At 44.5% G+C, this 14,142-nt stretch overlaps 1 protein-coding gene across 3 annotated transcripts in view; it reads right to left on the bottom strand.

The window, feature by feature from the left end:
• Positions 1-14,142, bottom strand: part of LOC108704469 (whirlin-like) — a 38,788-nt gene that overhangs the window by 9,166 nt on the left and 15,480 nt on the right. For all 3 annotated transcript variants that reach the window (XM_041573175.1, XM_041573177.1, XM_041573176.1), the window contains exons 5-9: positions 13,886-14,091; positions 12,768-12,804; positions 12,364-12,576; positions 11,564-11,761; positions 10,793-10,825 (exon numbers count right to left, since the gene is read on the bottom strand). In XM_041573175.1, the coding sequence (XP_041429109.1) occupies positions 10,793-10,825; positions 11,564-11,761; positions 12,364-12,576; positions 12,768-12,804; positions 13,886-14,091 (687 nt within the window). The remainder of the gene's footprint in view (positions 1-10,792; positions 10,826-11,563; positions 11,762-12,363; positions 12,577-12,767; positions 12,805-13,885; positions 14,092-14,142) is intronic.

Here is a 14,142-nt window from a genome sequence, read left to right as displayed (position 1 = left end):
GAGGGCTACAGGTGGTATGTGTTGGACCTCCAGTGAACCCAAGGATCTCCATGAGCCAATGGTTTTGTACATATCTCTGATGTGTTGGTAGGTCATTACTATGGTTATTAAGGCACATGCCAATTCTACACCTATGGCCAGCAGGAAGGAAGTACAGCCACTTTCTGGTCCTACAAGGACCTCTTCTCCAGTGAAAACAATCCCAACTTGGCCAACCTTTTCTCATGACGCAGACATTTTGTTTTCTCTATTAGCATAGTCGCTAATGGAGACATAAGGATAAAACTTATGGAAATATATTTAAACTGGGTATCACCTAGTGCCCTATTCAGTTCTGGACTGGGAGTCAAAATAAGCCCTGGCATTTCGAGTACACAGCATGGCAATTTACAGAACCCACAGATTGCCATTCTTGGTCTAGCTCCATTTACCAGATAGACCCCCTGGCAGTCTTCATTCTCTATAGTTATAGCTCCTCTTAAGTTAGGTATAGTAATGTTTATATCTAGTGATGGGCGAATTTGTCCCGTTTTGATTAGCCTAAAAATTCAGGAATTTCCCACGAAATTTGCAAAATAGCAAAAAATTCTCAAACCGTGAATTGTGACGCTCGTGTCAATTTTGCCGCAAGCATTAAAGTCAAAGGGGGTCCCAATAATGTTGACCTGTGATGGTTTTGGCGCAATCGACTTTTCCGATACGCGTCCAAAAATGCTGGCGAATTTTCGCGAATTTAATCACCGGCGGCGAAACGCAGAAGTCGGTCGCGTATTCACCCATCACTATATCATATCACTTAAAAATTTCTTACTAACGGGGCCCAACCTAAGCTTTGACATGCTGAGCCTCCGGCAATCTAATTCCAATGCTACACAGGCCCCGATGCAAAGCAAACTTGTGCTTACAGACCGCACGGCTTTTAAATTCAAATCACCCAATTAAACCCCGAGGCCTAATACACAGCCCTACAATACATTAACTTTACTTGGCAAGGCAACAAACAAACAACAGGCAGGTGCAGGCGGCCCAGCTAAAAACAATGAAATAAAATGCAAGTAGTTATGGAAAGAATAGGAAAAAAATAATAAAATAAAATGCTAGTAGTTATGGAAAGAATAGAAAACCAAAGTTGGAGCTGGAATATAAAATCCGTGGTTATAAAAACCAGTAAAAGTTTAGGTATTTCGGTGTAGTGGATTTTTCTTAGAGAATGTTATTTTTATGCTGTGGTTTTCTAAAGAATCTGCAGCATGCATCTGATCAATGTTATAAGCAGACAAGGCTATGTACAGGTATGGGACCTGTTATCCAGAATGCTCAGGACCAATGGCTTTTGGGATAACGGATCTTTCCGTAATTTGGATATTTATACCTAGTCTATCAGAAAATCATGTAAACATTAAATAAACCCAATAGGCTGGTTTTGCTTCCAATAAGGATTAATTATATCTTAGTTGGGATCAAGTACAAACGACTGTTTTATTATTACAGAGAAAAATGAAATTTTTAAACATTTGGATTCTTTTATTATAATGGAGTCTATGGGCGACAGCCTTGCCGAAATTCGGAGCATTCTGGATAACGGGTTTCCAGATAATTGATCCCATACCTGTACTTGATTTGAGGTCTCTGTTATCCAACATGGGACTTTCCTACACCTAAGCAACATTCAATTGCCATCTTTACGATGTTTCCATGTGCATGTGTGGGAGAGACTTAAAAAGGAGCCCTGCCTGGGGCATGGGACTAAGATGACATCCCATTATCGGCCAGTAGCCTTACAGAGCATTTGTTTTTCTTTTTACACGGGGTCGGTTGAAAGCTAGAAGCTAGTCAAAAAAAAGGAAAAGGCAAATTATTTAAAAAACTACAAAAATAAATAAATAATGAAGACCAATTGAAAAGTTGATTTGAATGGGCCATTTTATAACATACTAAAATGTAACTTAATGGTTGCAACTTATCCTAATAATATGACTTAAGCGATGGTTAGAGGGTGAACCTGGGCCCTGGTGTGCTGCCCAACAGCTCTCTTTAAATATCAGTCCCCTCCTACAATTCTGTATACTGTGCAGTAATACAAACTCTGATTTGTGTATTAAATAAGGTAAGCAGGTGCTCTACTGTGATGTCATTCAGAATTGAGAATGGATGTCACAATGAATGTGAGATGACGCATTCAGGAGAGCCATAAATAACTCCCTTTCTATTTAAGGATATTCTCTTTTCTAGATGTGGAACAGTTTTGCATTCCGAATTTATTTGGTTGTCGGGGGAAATTCAGCCAACACAAGCAAATCTGTAGACTTACGAAAATATTTTCTCCTGTGTGAGGACCAGCAGAACAACCCAGACCATCTGCTTCTTATAATAACGTAGATAAAAATAGGGGTGAATCATCAAAAGTTTTCATTCTGCTTGCCAAGTATGCATCCACGGATCTTATTTTTCTACTCTCTAGGCTAATTTAATGCTCATTGGTCAGCCCTTATTAGCATGTGAAGAACAAGAGAACTGCTGTGCGAGGCCATGGGCTTCGGAGCAGAACTAGCAAGCTCTAGTGATATCATCAGGTATCTTGAAAAAAGAAATCATTTGGAATACTTTTTAATTCCTATCGGTTGCTGTACTCACACAACCCCATCCCCTTTGTAACTGACAGTTTTCCTGCTATTTGGGGACCCATTTTTTACAGAAAACGATGCATTATCTGAACTAGGGTTGTAACTACAGAGAAAGCAGACCCTGTGGCTGCAGGGGGGGGCAAAAAGTACAGGGGACTCCATGAGGCCCTAATTAATGAGCAATTTCAATATATTTTAGTAAAGCAGCACAGCCACTGACATTAGGGGTGCCACTTTAAAAAAAAAAGGAGTTCCATATGGAGGTGAGGGATCAAGAGGGAATTTAAAGGTGGGGTGATGGTGGGAACCAGGGGAGCTCCACCTATGAGGCGAGTTGAGGCACTCGCCTCAGGTGGCAGTGCCCCCCCAGTTGCCGGGGCGGCAAAAATGGTACCCAAGAGCCGAATTTCCATTTTTCAACCCAAAAATTTGGCTCTTCTAGTGCAGAGAGCGCAATTGCAACTGGACCGCCCACAATCCCCTCCGGCGATGAAAGGTGGGGGTCGGCAAAATGAAGGCCATCTCAGGCGGCAAAATGGTCAGAATCGCCCCTGGTTGGAACAGAGGCAGTGGGCATTGGGTAGATAAGGGCTTGGCCTTGGGTAGAGCAGGGGTGGGCCTTGGGTAGAGCAGGGGTGGGCCTTGGGTAGAGCAGGGGTGGGCCTTGTGTAGAGCAGGGGTGGGCCTTGGGTAGAGCAGGGGTGTGCCTTGGCTGGTATTTTAACAGCTAGGCCACCCTATTCACCATCTTTTTCTACTGTCGCCAACAGTGTTGACAAATGTTCTGGCAAAAAATGCTGCCCTTATTATCCCTGGTATATTATATTAGTATAACTACTAATAATACTAATACTATGGCATCAAGTTTCATTTTTACCAGCGATGTTGGTAGCCTAAAGGCCCCCATACACGGGCCGATAAAAGCTGCCAACAGTCGGTAGCTTATCGGCCCGTGTGTAGAGCCCCCCATGGGCTTTCCCGATGCCGATCAGGCAGGTTTGAAAATCCTGTTGGATCGTGGCCGCTTCTTTTCGTTGATGCAGTCCCGCGATCCGACCGCCCGTTTGGCCTCCGCTCTGAACCGATCGGGGAGAGATCCACTCATTTGGCGACATCGTCTATGGGCAGATCTCGATCGGGCAGGTTTTATTTTGACGACGATTGACGACAAACATCGGCTGGTTGATGCATTCCTCATCCCATCAGCTGACTGCCGTCGTGATCCAATCGAATGATCGTATTAGCCCAATGTTGCCCACCTTTTAGTGGGCATATCGGGGGAAGATCTGCACATTTAATGACCTTGCGAAACGAGCGGATCTTATAGTGTAAGGCCAGCAGGGTTCTAGAGTTATGGGATCTGATTTGGCTATGAACACAGTGTAAATGATCAAATAACATTGATTCTATGCATGATGTGGATTTTAGTTTCAAATCGTCCAGATCACCAGTTTAGCTCTGCTAGTAAAACAGTTACTTGCTCCATGGATATTTTATTTCAGGTTAAATTCCATAATATGAAAAAGGTCATACAATACAGTATTGTTTGACCCCCTGGTGTCAAGTATGGGAATATAACAGCGCCAGGTTTCCATTCATCTCAGGCAGTTATAGTGAAAAGTCAATTTAAAAAAGCCTTATAAAATGGATATTTTTACATGAGTGCTGCCCTGGGTGCCCCTTTGCAATTTATCCTTCTATTGCTGCCCTGGGTGCCCCTTTGCTTTTGATAACTAAGAATTGTAATGCAGAGCACGACACTGAAAAGGGCAGAGCTGGTGCCTTACTGAGAAGCTTAATCCAGAGGAGTCACTTTGAAAAAAGGCCAAGCTAGCAAGCTCTTAATGTAGCACAACTCAATGCATTTAAAATTACAGGTCTCACTGAGGTGGGAAAGAAAAGCCATTGGTTCCTATTAAAGGAAAACTATACCCCCAAAATGAATACTAAGCAACAGATAGTTTATATCAATCTTAATCCCTAAACCGAACCACCATGTGAAAGAGATCACCTGACCAAAATACTACAACACTAACTGTAACAGGTGAGGAAGCCGTCTGTTAATTGGCTCATGTGACCTTACCACAAGTGAATCATACGATCTCAGTTATTTTTAAAATGGCAATTTTCCGGCACATTGCATGAAGCAGGGTTGAGCTGTTTTTAGGAGACCTACATTGTTTGGGCCTTTAAGAGGAGATGAAAGACTAAAGCCGTGGTCCCCAAACTGTGGTACTGGTTCCCCTGTGGGCAGGGGGCTTGAAGCAGTGATAGAAGGGGCATTTAGGATGCAAACTGGGGATAATATTCATTCATTCTCCTAGATGCATAGGAACACCCAGCTTTGAGGTTGGTTATTGTGAGATTTGGGGTGAATATGCTTTTGCTCTCATTCATTCTTGGAACTCGTGCGGGGTGCAATGTGCAAAAAACTGGTTCAATTTACCACGTCTTTGACTTTGTACTCTCTTGCAGAATCAACATTTTTCCTAGCTATTCTTGGAACTATTACTGAATGACTGATATACCAGTATTGGTGATCAGGCTTCCGCTTCTCTTGATTTCCTCTTTCAACAGTTGGTGGCTCTTAAAGTTTGGCAAGAAGTAGCCCATGAGTGTAAGGGGCCCAGTAAGTAATTAATGAGCAATTTCAATATATCTTTGTAGAATAGGTCAATTTAGCAATGTTTTGGGACACTAGATTGACCTGACCCCAACCCACTGCTGGTTTCCAGTCTCTATACACTTCTCCTTCGATTGTGCCCTCCCCCAACGCATGTTCCTCCCCTGCCTACCCCTTGTTCAGGCCCTCTTCAGGGGCGCCAGTCTCAAAGGAAAACAACTCCACAGAAGTTTTAGGGCATTTCCAAGCAGCATTCACTAGAACCCCCAGTCTCACTTGCCCACAGAGCCATTAATTGCCCCATGAGACAAGAAACTGTAATGACACGTCATGCCATTGCTTTTATACTTTTGATAATGCTGGATATATTTAGCAACAGAACGGGGTGTATAAAATATAGGAACTGGGACAGTTTTGTATGAAAGCATTCCTGTGCTATATAGTATATTAAATAACTGCAAATTCTTTTTATGGAGAGGAACTCAAGAATGATCTGGGAAATGTTATTGGCTTCATAAATCCATAGATTGAGTGAGTTACTCTTGAATCCTGTTTTCATATGCCTGTAACATGCATCAACGTGCCATTGCTTTATGTCTATTAATGCAAAACATAAATCCGTGCTGATTGCTAAACAAGCGCCAGCATTCCTCATTCCTTAGCTTGTATCCCATTATCCCTAATATCTACCTAATGAGGATATTATTGATTTTTTACGAAATCGTTTTGCATAAGGCGTAAAAGCAATGGTTTGTTTCAGATCGGTATTTCCTAATGTTGCATACAGGATCACAAATAATTATCTAAGCTGATTTCAGTGTCAATTAGAGGCAGAGATTTGCATTGAAAAACAGGGCTCATTTGCTATGTACAAATGTAGGGTCAGTCTTGGATACTTGGGAGTATTGTCAGCAGGGTCAACTCTTGGGGGTCAATACCACCCTGGGTTAATCGGAGTCTGCAGTCCTGCCAAGGCCCAAGAGGTTTAGGTGTTGAGCAAGGCAGGTTTCAGCAGCAGCCAAAGGTGAGGAGAAGATTGCAAGCACCTTCTGGTGGTGATGTAGAGCCAGCAGGCCAAGACTGGCATTCTGTAAGATGCCATAGACACTATTTATTTGGCTGATGGAGAGCTGTTTGGGTTTCTGTGTACTTAAAATGGCCGGGCCTATTTTCAATCCCAGTCCAGCCATGAGGGGCAGATTTGGTGGCAGCCAGGGTGGTAGGTCCTTGGGATCCTGTTTTCTGGTTGGCCTTGGCTACCCCAGCGCAACACTGTTCAAGCTGCTCAATATTGGCACAAGTCACCATTTGCTTTTCTCTCTAGACTCCACAAGCCCAATATGACCTCTTGCGTTGCCTTTATAATGATACTATACTGGATCTCTGTTCTTATTAGCAATGACCAAAATACCTTGTTAGTAAATCCTTAGGGCTTTGGCGATTGCCATAAACGTGCCATGAAAAGGGCAGTTCATCACATGGGAGTGTGTAAGTAAAGGCTTGAGTGTAAAAGGAATAGGGCCACAGACAATATCATGCGAACTTTATAGAGACCAAATTTGAAAAGGTTTGTGTTGGCAACCCAAGCTAAGAGACCACAACATGGGCATCTGGGACACGTTGTAGAACTTCATCCAGGGCCGGATTTACATAGTGGACGCCCCTGGGCCCACTACCGTTCGTCGCCCCTGTCCCCTCCAGGGGGACATGAGCAATGGGGATTGGCATACGGGAAATTTAAAAAACTATTGTATCTCCAGCGCATCCTCAGTGTTTTTGAACCAATGTGGGTGTGGTTGGGCAGCATGCCGCCCCCCTAAAATCCTGCCTAGGTGGCCTTTCCACAAATCCGGGCCTGACTTCATCTTCTTTTTCCACATTCCTCATTTAGCCTTTAAAAAAGGAGCAAATGTTTAATTCCTCATCCCTTCAATTAAACATAAATCCAGTATGGTAGAGTAGAGGGCAAGGGAGATAAGCACAAAGCCTGGCATAATTAAGCCAGAAGCCTCCGCGCCAGAACCTTGTTAATTACGTTAATGCACACGTTCAGATGTTTATCTTTTCCCGAAATGTCACGGTAATATCAGAAGAATAAAGTGAGTAAGAAGGCTTAAAGGAGAGGAGGTGGGAATCAATAAAAGCTGGAGAAGTATCCGCCAAGGTGAATCAATCACAAGTGAGACAAGGGGGATCCGTGGCAGAATCAATACTGACAGATGGGAGAGAGAGTGGGAGTGAATGATGACTAGAGAACAGGAGAAGAGAAGTAAAGAATACAATCGATATGAAAGCGATTTAAAGGGCAAGAAACATCTTGAGCGGAAACTTTTTTTTTTCCAATTTGTAGTACTTTTCCAAAGATCTCTTTCTAAGGGTAATAGTGCACAAGGGGCCCGAGCTCTTCCCAGGTGGAGTGGACAGCAGTGTTAGCAGCTAGCAGGTCACTGGGAACAAATTCTCATGGGCCATGCCGACCCAGACCCAACCCCTGCTGGAAAATATTGGCACTCCTCCTTGACCTTTCCCCAATTGAAGCTGCAATATAAGGTACAAATAGGGAGTTTGCGGCATCAGCTCACGACCAACTGGGGCAGGGGCCACTGAGGCAGCAGGTCTGGATACCTCAGTCCAAATTCCAAATTCATTGCTTTGAAAATCTGCTGTGTGTTGGGCTATTATAACTTCAAAATGCTGGCCAGCAGGGGTGTGATTGCCCCATGGCCCACTCGCAAAGTGGAACCATGACGGGAGACCTGCATTGCCATGGCCAGAATCCACTGCAACCCAGTAAGCCCTGTAACACTGAAGGGTTCTCGGCTGAAAGGGAAGGTGGGGAGTCTGGTGGAAAGGTAGGGCCTTAGTGCAAATTTTGCTCTGAAGCCATCAGGAGAGGACCAAGTCTTGCCCAGCAAGATTTCCTAACCTGCCTGATAGATTCATGCCTTATTTTGGACGAGATATAAGTCTGCCGGATAGCCCTATACATAGAGCTATAAGCTGCGGACTTGGCCTGAAGAGGCAGAGACAGCAATTTATCTAAGCTGCTTAAGTGGCTCACATGCAAGGTCGCCATTAGAAATCACGGGGCTCCATACAACAAAATTTTCGGGGCCCCATGGGCCCTGCCCCGCCCCAAGCCCCACCCCAGATCCCGCCCACCCCACAGTTAAAAGACCACACCGACATTAGCCCACCATAAGTTAAAAAAATGTTAGCGCAGGGCCCCCATTAAAGTTTTTTAAAAAAAAACATTGGCGCCAGGGATCCCCTTATAAGTTAAAAAAAAAACATTGGGGCCCCTGAGAATATTTTCTTAAAAAAACATTGGTGGCAGGGGCCTATAGAGTATTAAAATAATACATTGGTGGCTAGGGGTTTAAAAAAAATAAAAAAACACACATTGGTGTTCAGTAGAACTCAACTCTTGGCTTCAGGACTTTAACTTCGGCTCCTTTGTGACTTCGGGTCTTTTTGCGGCTTTAGGATTTCAACTTCGGGTCTTTTAGTGGCTTTGGGTCTTTTAGCTGCTTCGGGTCTTTCTTTGGCTTCGGGACTTCGGCTCGTTTCTCCATTTCGGGACCTTTTGCCTGTTCGGGAATTCAGCTTTTTGGATCTTTGGGACTTCAGCGGTTCAGGACATCGAAAGAGGGGGGCCCAGCTATTTTGAAAAAAGTGCAGCTCCGCTTTTTAGGCCTGGGCCCCGTACAGGAGTACCCCCCTGTGCCCCCTGATGGCGGCCCTGCTCGCATGAATTTAGAAAGTATAACTGTATAGGAAGCAGCTGCTGGGGGATCCAGGAGTTATAGTATACAGGGCCACGTCACACTGATACACAGTCTTAGTATATGTTTATGAAAAATAGCGTATTGTAAAATAATTGTGCTGTGGGGCCCAGTAATTCTAATTATGGCCCTGCTGAGGATTGTGTTGGTTCTTCGGGCTGACAATTAACTAGTGTCACTGGGCAGGTTTCTGTATACGCTGAGGAATACAGTTCTATTGGGTGACATTGAAACGCCTTTGGTTGGAAAGTTTAATAATAATGATCTACAGAAGGCATTTCTGTGCCATTGTCCTCGGATTCCTTCAGAAGGACGAATGTAATGTATATACCCCCAGGTAAGGAAAGGTGAGTCTGTAACACAAGTGCATTTTGCAGACGCACTGACCCACTTACTGATAACCCTGTGCTCCCGGGGGATATTCATTCAGTCTGGGTAGGAAGCGGCAAATGAGCAATGTAATGGCTGGAGAATAATCTGAAAATAATTAGCCCAGAAAACTTTCATACATTTACATATATTGATACCACCTTGCCTGACTATATACACAATGTCACAAGCCTTTCCTGTGACACCATCTTGTGTATACAATATACTATAGTTACAGTCTGCTCAACCTGTACCAGCTTGCTATTCTATATACAAGTATATACAGAGAGGGTTATTTACCAACGTAGGATACAATGGAGAGAACAGATTGATACAATTCATTAAGGTACTTGAGTCCAAAGCCGCCCCTGTATTTCAGCATGGTTGTCAGTGTTAGAGTCCTGCGCGGAACCAATTTCTAAGACCCGAAGCCGCAGCCCGCAACCCACATATTTATCCACTTTGATCCGCTACCCGACCCGGACCCGCAACTGCCTTATCCGCAACCCGCCGACCGCCGTCAAACTGGAAGTGATGTCATCAAAAGTGGGTGGGGACAGAAACAAGTTTTGTAAAATATAGACAATATTACATAAGATAAGAAATTTAGATGAGACCCGCAGACCCGCATCTATACCCACACCTGAAAATCCTCCCCTCATTCCGTAGGGTGCCCGCTTTTTTTGCGGGTACCCAACCCGCTGCAGGACTCAATGTGTCTCTTTAGTGAATAGTGTGCAATTGCCCCTATAAATGTTGGGGGCCCTGGAGCTGAAACCAACTTGGAGCTGGCACAAGGTTCCCATAGGGGATGGCACTCTGGCAGTTACACAACCCCTACTATGAAAACGCGAAGCACAATAGCATCTGTTTTGAGGCACTGGGAGCGATTATGCAGGGAAACATGGCATAATTGCACTTACATTCATAATTAACCTTTATATCTCCTGGCTTTACTGTACATATAGACCCACAGTTAAAGCTCTTACCCATGACACCATATTGCCTTACTATCAGTGGAGTAACTAGATGTTACTGGTCTTCACTGCAAATTCATTTTAAGGTCCCCAACATACCCAGAGATTGTCCTGTTTTACCAATATATGTTGAAAACGCTCATTATTTAGGCCTCATGGGGCCCCCTATACCTCCAGGGCCCCCCTGCAGCCACAGGGTCTGCTTCCTCTGTAGTTAAGCCCATGATTACTATACACACACTATTCCAAACTTGCAGCATCTACAGTACCTCTGCCTACATTATTGCTCTATGACACCCCACAAACAGCAAACCCCGTTTTATACCCCATGAAAAAAGTATCACAAAGAGAAAAAAGATATGGGGGGTAAAGAGGGTGAGCAATAAGACAGATCCACCTACAGACAGAACTGACCTCCATGACATCCAGCAGCCAGAGGAGACGCTCCTGAAAGGAAAGGAAAGGAAATGAACAGTCACATAGTGTTATATTATGGTACCACAGAGTAATAGATCAGCCATCAGTAGGCGGCACATGAATGGTAGGAAGTCGGGAGTTGCAGGACCTACAGATGGAGGGCTTCAGACTGGGGGATACCTAATGTATGTACAGAAAGCACTTTACAACTGTGACACAATGTGACCTGATATGTCTGAAGTTATGTGGTCCAGCTACAAAGAGACGCACAACATAATACACACAAACAATACAGTGTTACACACAAAGCAAGTTGATTGTGGAAGAGTGTAAGCTATAGAGGCTCTTTGTGGCTGGAGGCCATACTGTTGCTCTGTGTTGGTCTATACTTGTGGAAGAGTGGATCTGTATGGAGGCTCTGGGGAGGGAACAGAGGAGGTGTTGGTGGGTACTGTTTGGATGCTCTGTGTGGATGGATATTGGGATAGAGTAGGAGATAGAGTAGAATAGTAGACATTGGTATAGTAGTGGGTGCTGTATAAATGTTCTTTATGGGTGGGGCTTGTGACAGAGTGGACTCTATACAAAGACTCTTGTGGACAGGTTCTTGTGACTATTTGCCTTTTGAAGTTGGAAGGCGTGTGGGTTACTCATAGGGTGGGTTCTATATCAATGTTGGGACAGTGAAACAATATAAGTTCCCAGCGCTACATGTAGATAACATATGGTTCAGGTACACAGGTGTATTTTTATAGGTAGAGTCCTTACCCTTGCGGTGCTTGCCGTACTGACAGTTTGGCGACTCTCTGAGGATGAGGTGCTAAGTGTCTGGGACAGGACGGAAAGTGTATCTCCAGATCGCTGATGGGATTTCATTGACTCAATCTCTCTTTTCAGCACCAGATTATCAAATACAAACAGGTCCTGTGGCAAAATCTGGGAGCGCAGCTCAGACAGGAGTGAAAACTGAGGGGAAATAATGCAAATCAATGACCAACAAAAACAGTAAATTACTCCTCCCCTAACTTGTCCTAGTTGCCACTCTAACTGCTTTTCAGCTGGCTGGCGATGTCGCCAAACAAACGGATCTCTCGATATGCCCACATTGAAGTGGGCGATATCGGGATGATCCAATTGTGGGCCCTAAGGCCCAACAATCGAATCATAATGGATCTGATAAGGGCGGCGGGACCACATAGACGAACAGATGCCAGCGCGATCCAACGGGATTTTTTAACCTGCCCAATTAAGTTCTGCCCGACTTTCTGCCAAATATTGATCGGGGAAGCCCGTCTGATGGCCACACACACGGGTCAGTAAGCTGCTGAATCGGTCTGTCTGCAGCTTTTATCGGCACGTGTATGGGGGCCTTTAGAGGCTACAGTTATATTGTTATTGTTTCTTTTCTGCATTTATTTCTTTATTGAACCACCATCGCCTGGTTGGTAGGGTAAATTGGATCATAGCAACCAGAGTATTAATAATAGTGTCAGTATCCCATATTACCCCACTCCTAACTCATCCTCAATGACCTAAATCCTTAACTTCACCTTTACCATTGCTGTTACCTTTGCCTGAGTGTTCAGCAGTTCAAACATGGCCATTATCAGGGCCTGGACTGAGATGTGATGATCCTTGTACTGCTGAAGGTAGTAGGACATGGTGCTTCTCTCAGGCTCCGTCAAGAGGAGTCGAGCTTTTTCCTCCAAGAGAACAAGAGTCTGGTTTCCCAAGCTGCTTAGCGTGACCTGTGACCCTGTTGGACCACGGTAGAATACAGGCTGCAAGAGATGCCATCAAAGATATAGGTACAGAGATGTCATCCAGAATTACACAAAGATGGAGGAAACTTTGTTTTGACATCACATGGATTAAAAACAGTACTGATAACTATTTATGGCATTGTAGGACACAGATTTCGATCTAAGCCAGGTGTTCCTTCAGGTTCTAATACTCAAACAATGTTCCTCACCTTTGCCGGGCTGTCGGATGAAGTATCAGAAAGGGTTCTGTAGAGAAAGGCAGAATAAGTATGAGACTGTGGTAAACAATGTCTGTCCTCTTTTCATTTATCCATCCATTTATCATACCAAGCTATAGTCATCCAGTTATGACTACACTCCATTAGTCTTCCATCCATCACCCTAAAGCAGGGATATCCTGAAATCCTCCTGCTGCTACTAAACTCATTTCTGCATCCATCAGTCAAATTCCAGGGTGTCCTACAGCTCTCCAGATGTTACTGAACTCCAGCACTATTTAACCATTTATGGTTAGCAGGGTCAGGTTTGAGGCGGGCGCCCCTAGGCCGACCAGTCCTAGAACCCGCCGCTCACACCGCTCTAGTGAGAGCAGGAACACCGGAGCACTGGGGAGCTGCGCATCCAGCAAGTGGCTGGGCGGCATGCCGCCCGTACCAACTTGCCGCCCTAGGCCCGGGAGCATTTGAGGCCTTGCCACAAATCTGGGCCTGATGGTTAGGGAATAGCTGTAGCAGAGTTTTACATTCAAGAGGTCCCATATCAAATAGTTCTCCACCACATCTCTTACTTACTACTGCTGAGTCTAGGCCAGGGGTCCCCAACCTTTTTTTTACCCATGAGCCACCTTCAATTGTAGAAAGAGTTAAGGAGCAACATGAACATTAAAAAGGTTCTCTGGTGGTTCAAATAAGGGCTGTGATTGGCTATTGGTAGCCCCTATGTGGGCTGGCAGCCTACAGGAGACTGTTTAAAAAAATAAGCACCTGCTTTCAGGCCACTGGGAACAACATCCAAGGGGTTGGAGAGCAACATGTTGCCGGTTGGAGATCACTGGTCTAGACCATGGCATTACAATGAAGCAATGCTGATACCACAGCTATGATGCTCTAGAAACCCTTGGCAGCTATTGCATAACGTCAGAGGGAAGGATGGATGGCATTGAGTAAAGTCAACAGTAAATATGGGTGGTCCATAGACAGAATGGAATTGAGTAGCGTTGAGTCGATCACCATAATACCCAACTTGTGACCTAAATTTAACATCATGGAACATAATAGTGCTTGATTCTTAAGTGCAACAGAAGAGAGTGAATTTATCTGGTACTTACCCCAGGGCCGGGTGGGGATCTCCATTTCCTGTGTAAGAGCTGGTGAGCCACTGTGTTTCATCCACAATAGTACGAGCGTGTGGGATACGACCCACATCTCTAACAGTCATCATAAGGTGGTGCGAGGAGCGAAGAATTCGGACAGCCTCATCGTGTGGGATAGAAAGGAAATTGCGGCCATTGATATCCAGGATCTGGTCCCCTACCTGTAGGTGAATGGATGTCATACTTAAATGTAGTTACAACGGACCAACTTG

Source organism: Xenopus laevis, chromosome 8L (assembly GCF_017654675.1).
Source record: "Xenopus laevis strain J_2021 chromosome 8L, Xenopus_laevis_v10.1, whole genome shotgun sequence".
Lineage (NCBI taxonomy): Eukaryota > Metazoa > Chordata > Amphibia > Anura > Pipidae > Xenopus > Xenopus laevis.
This window is presented reverse-complemented; position numbering and strand designations above follow the sequence as displayed.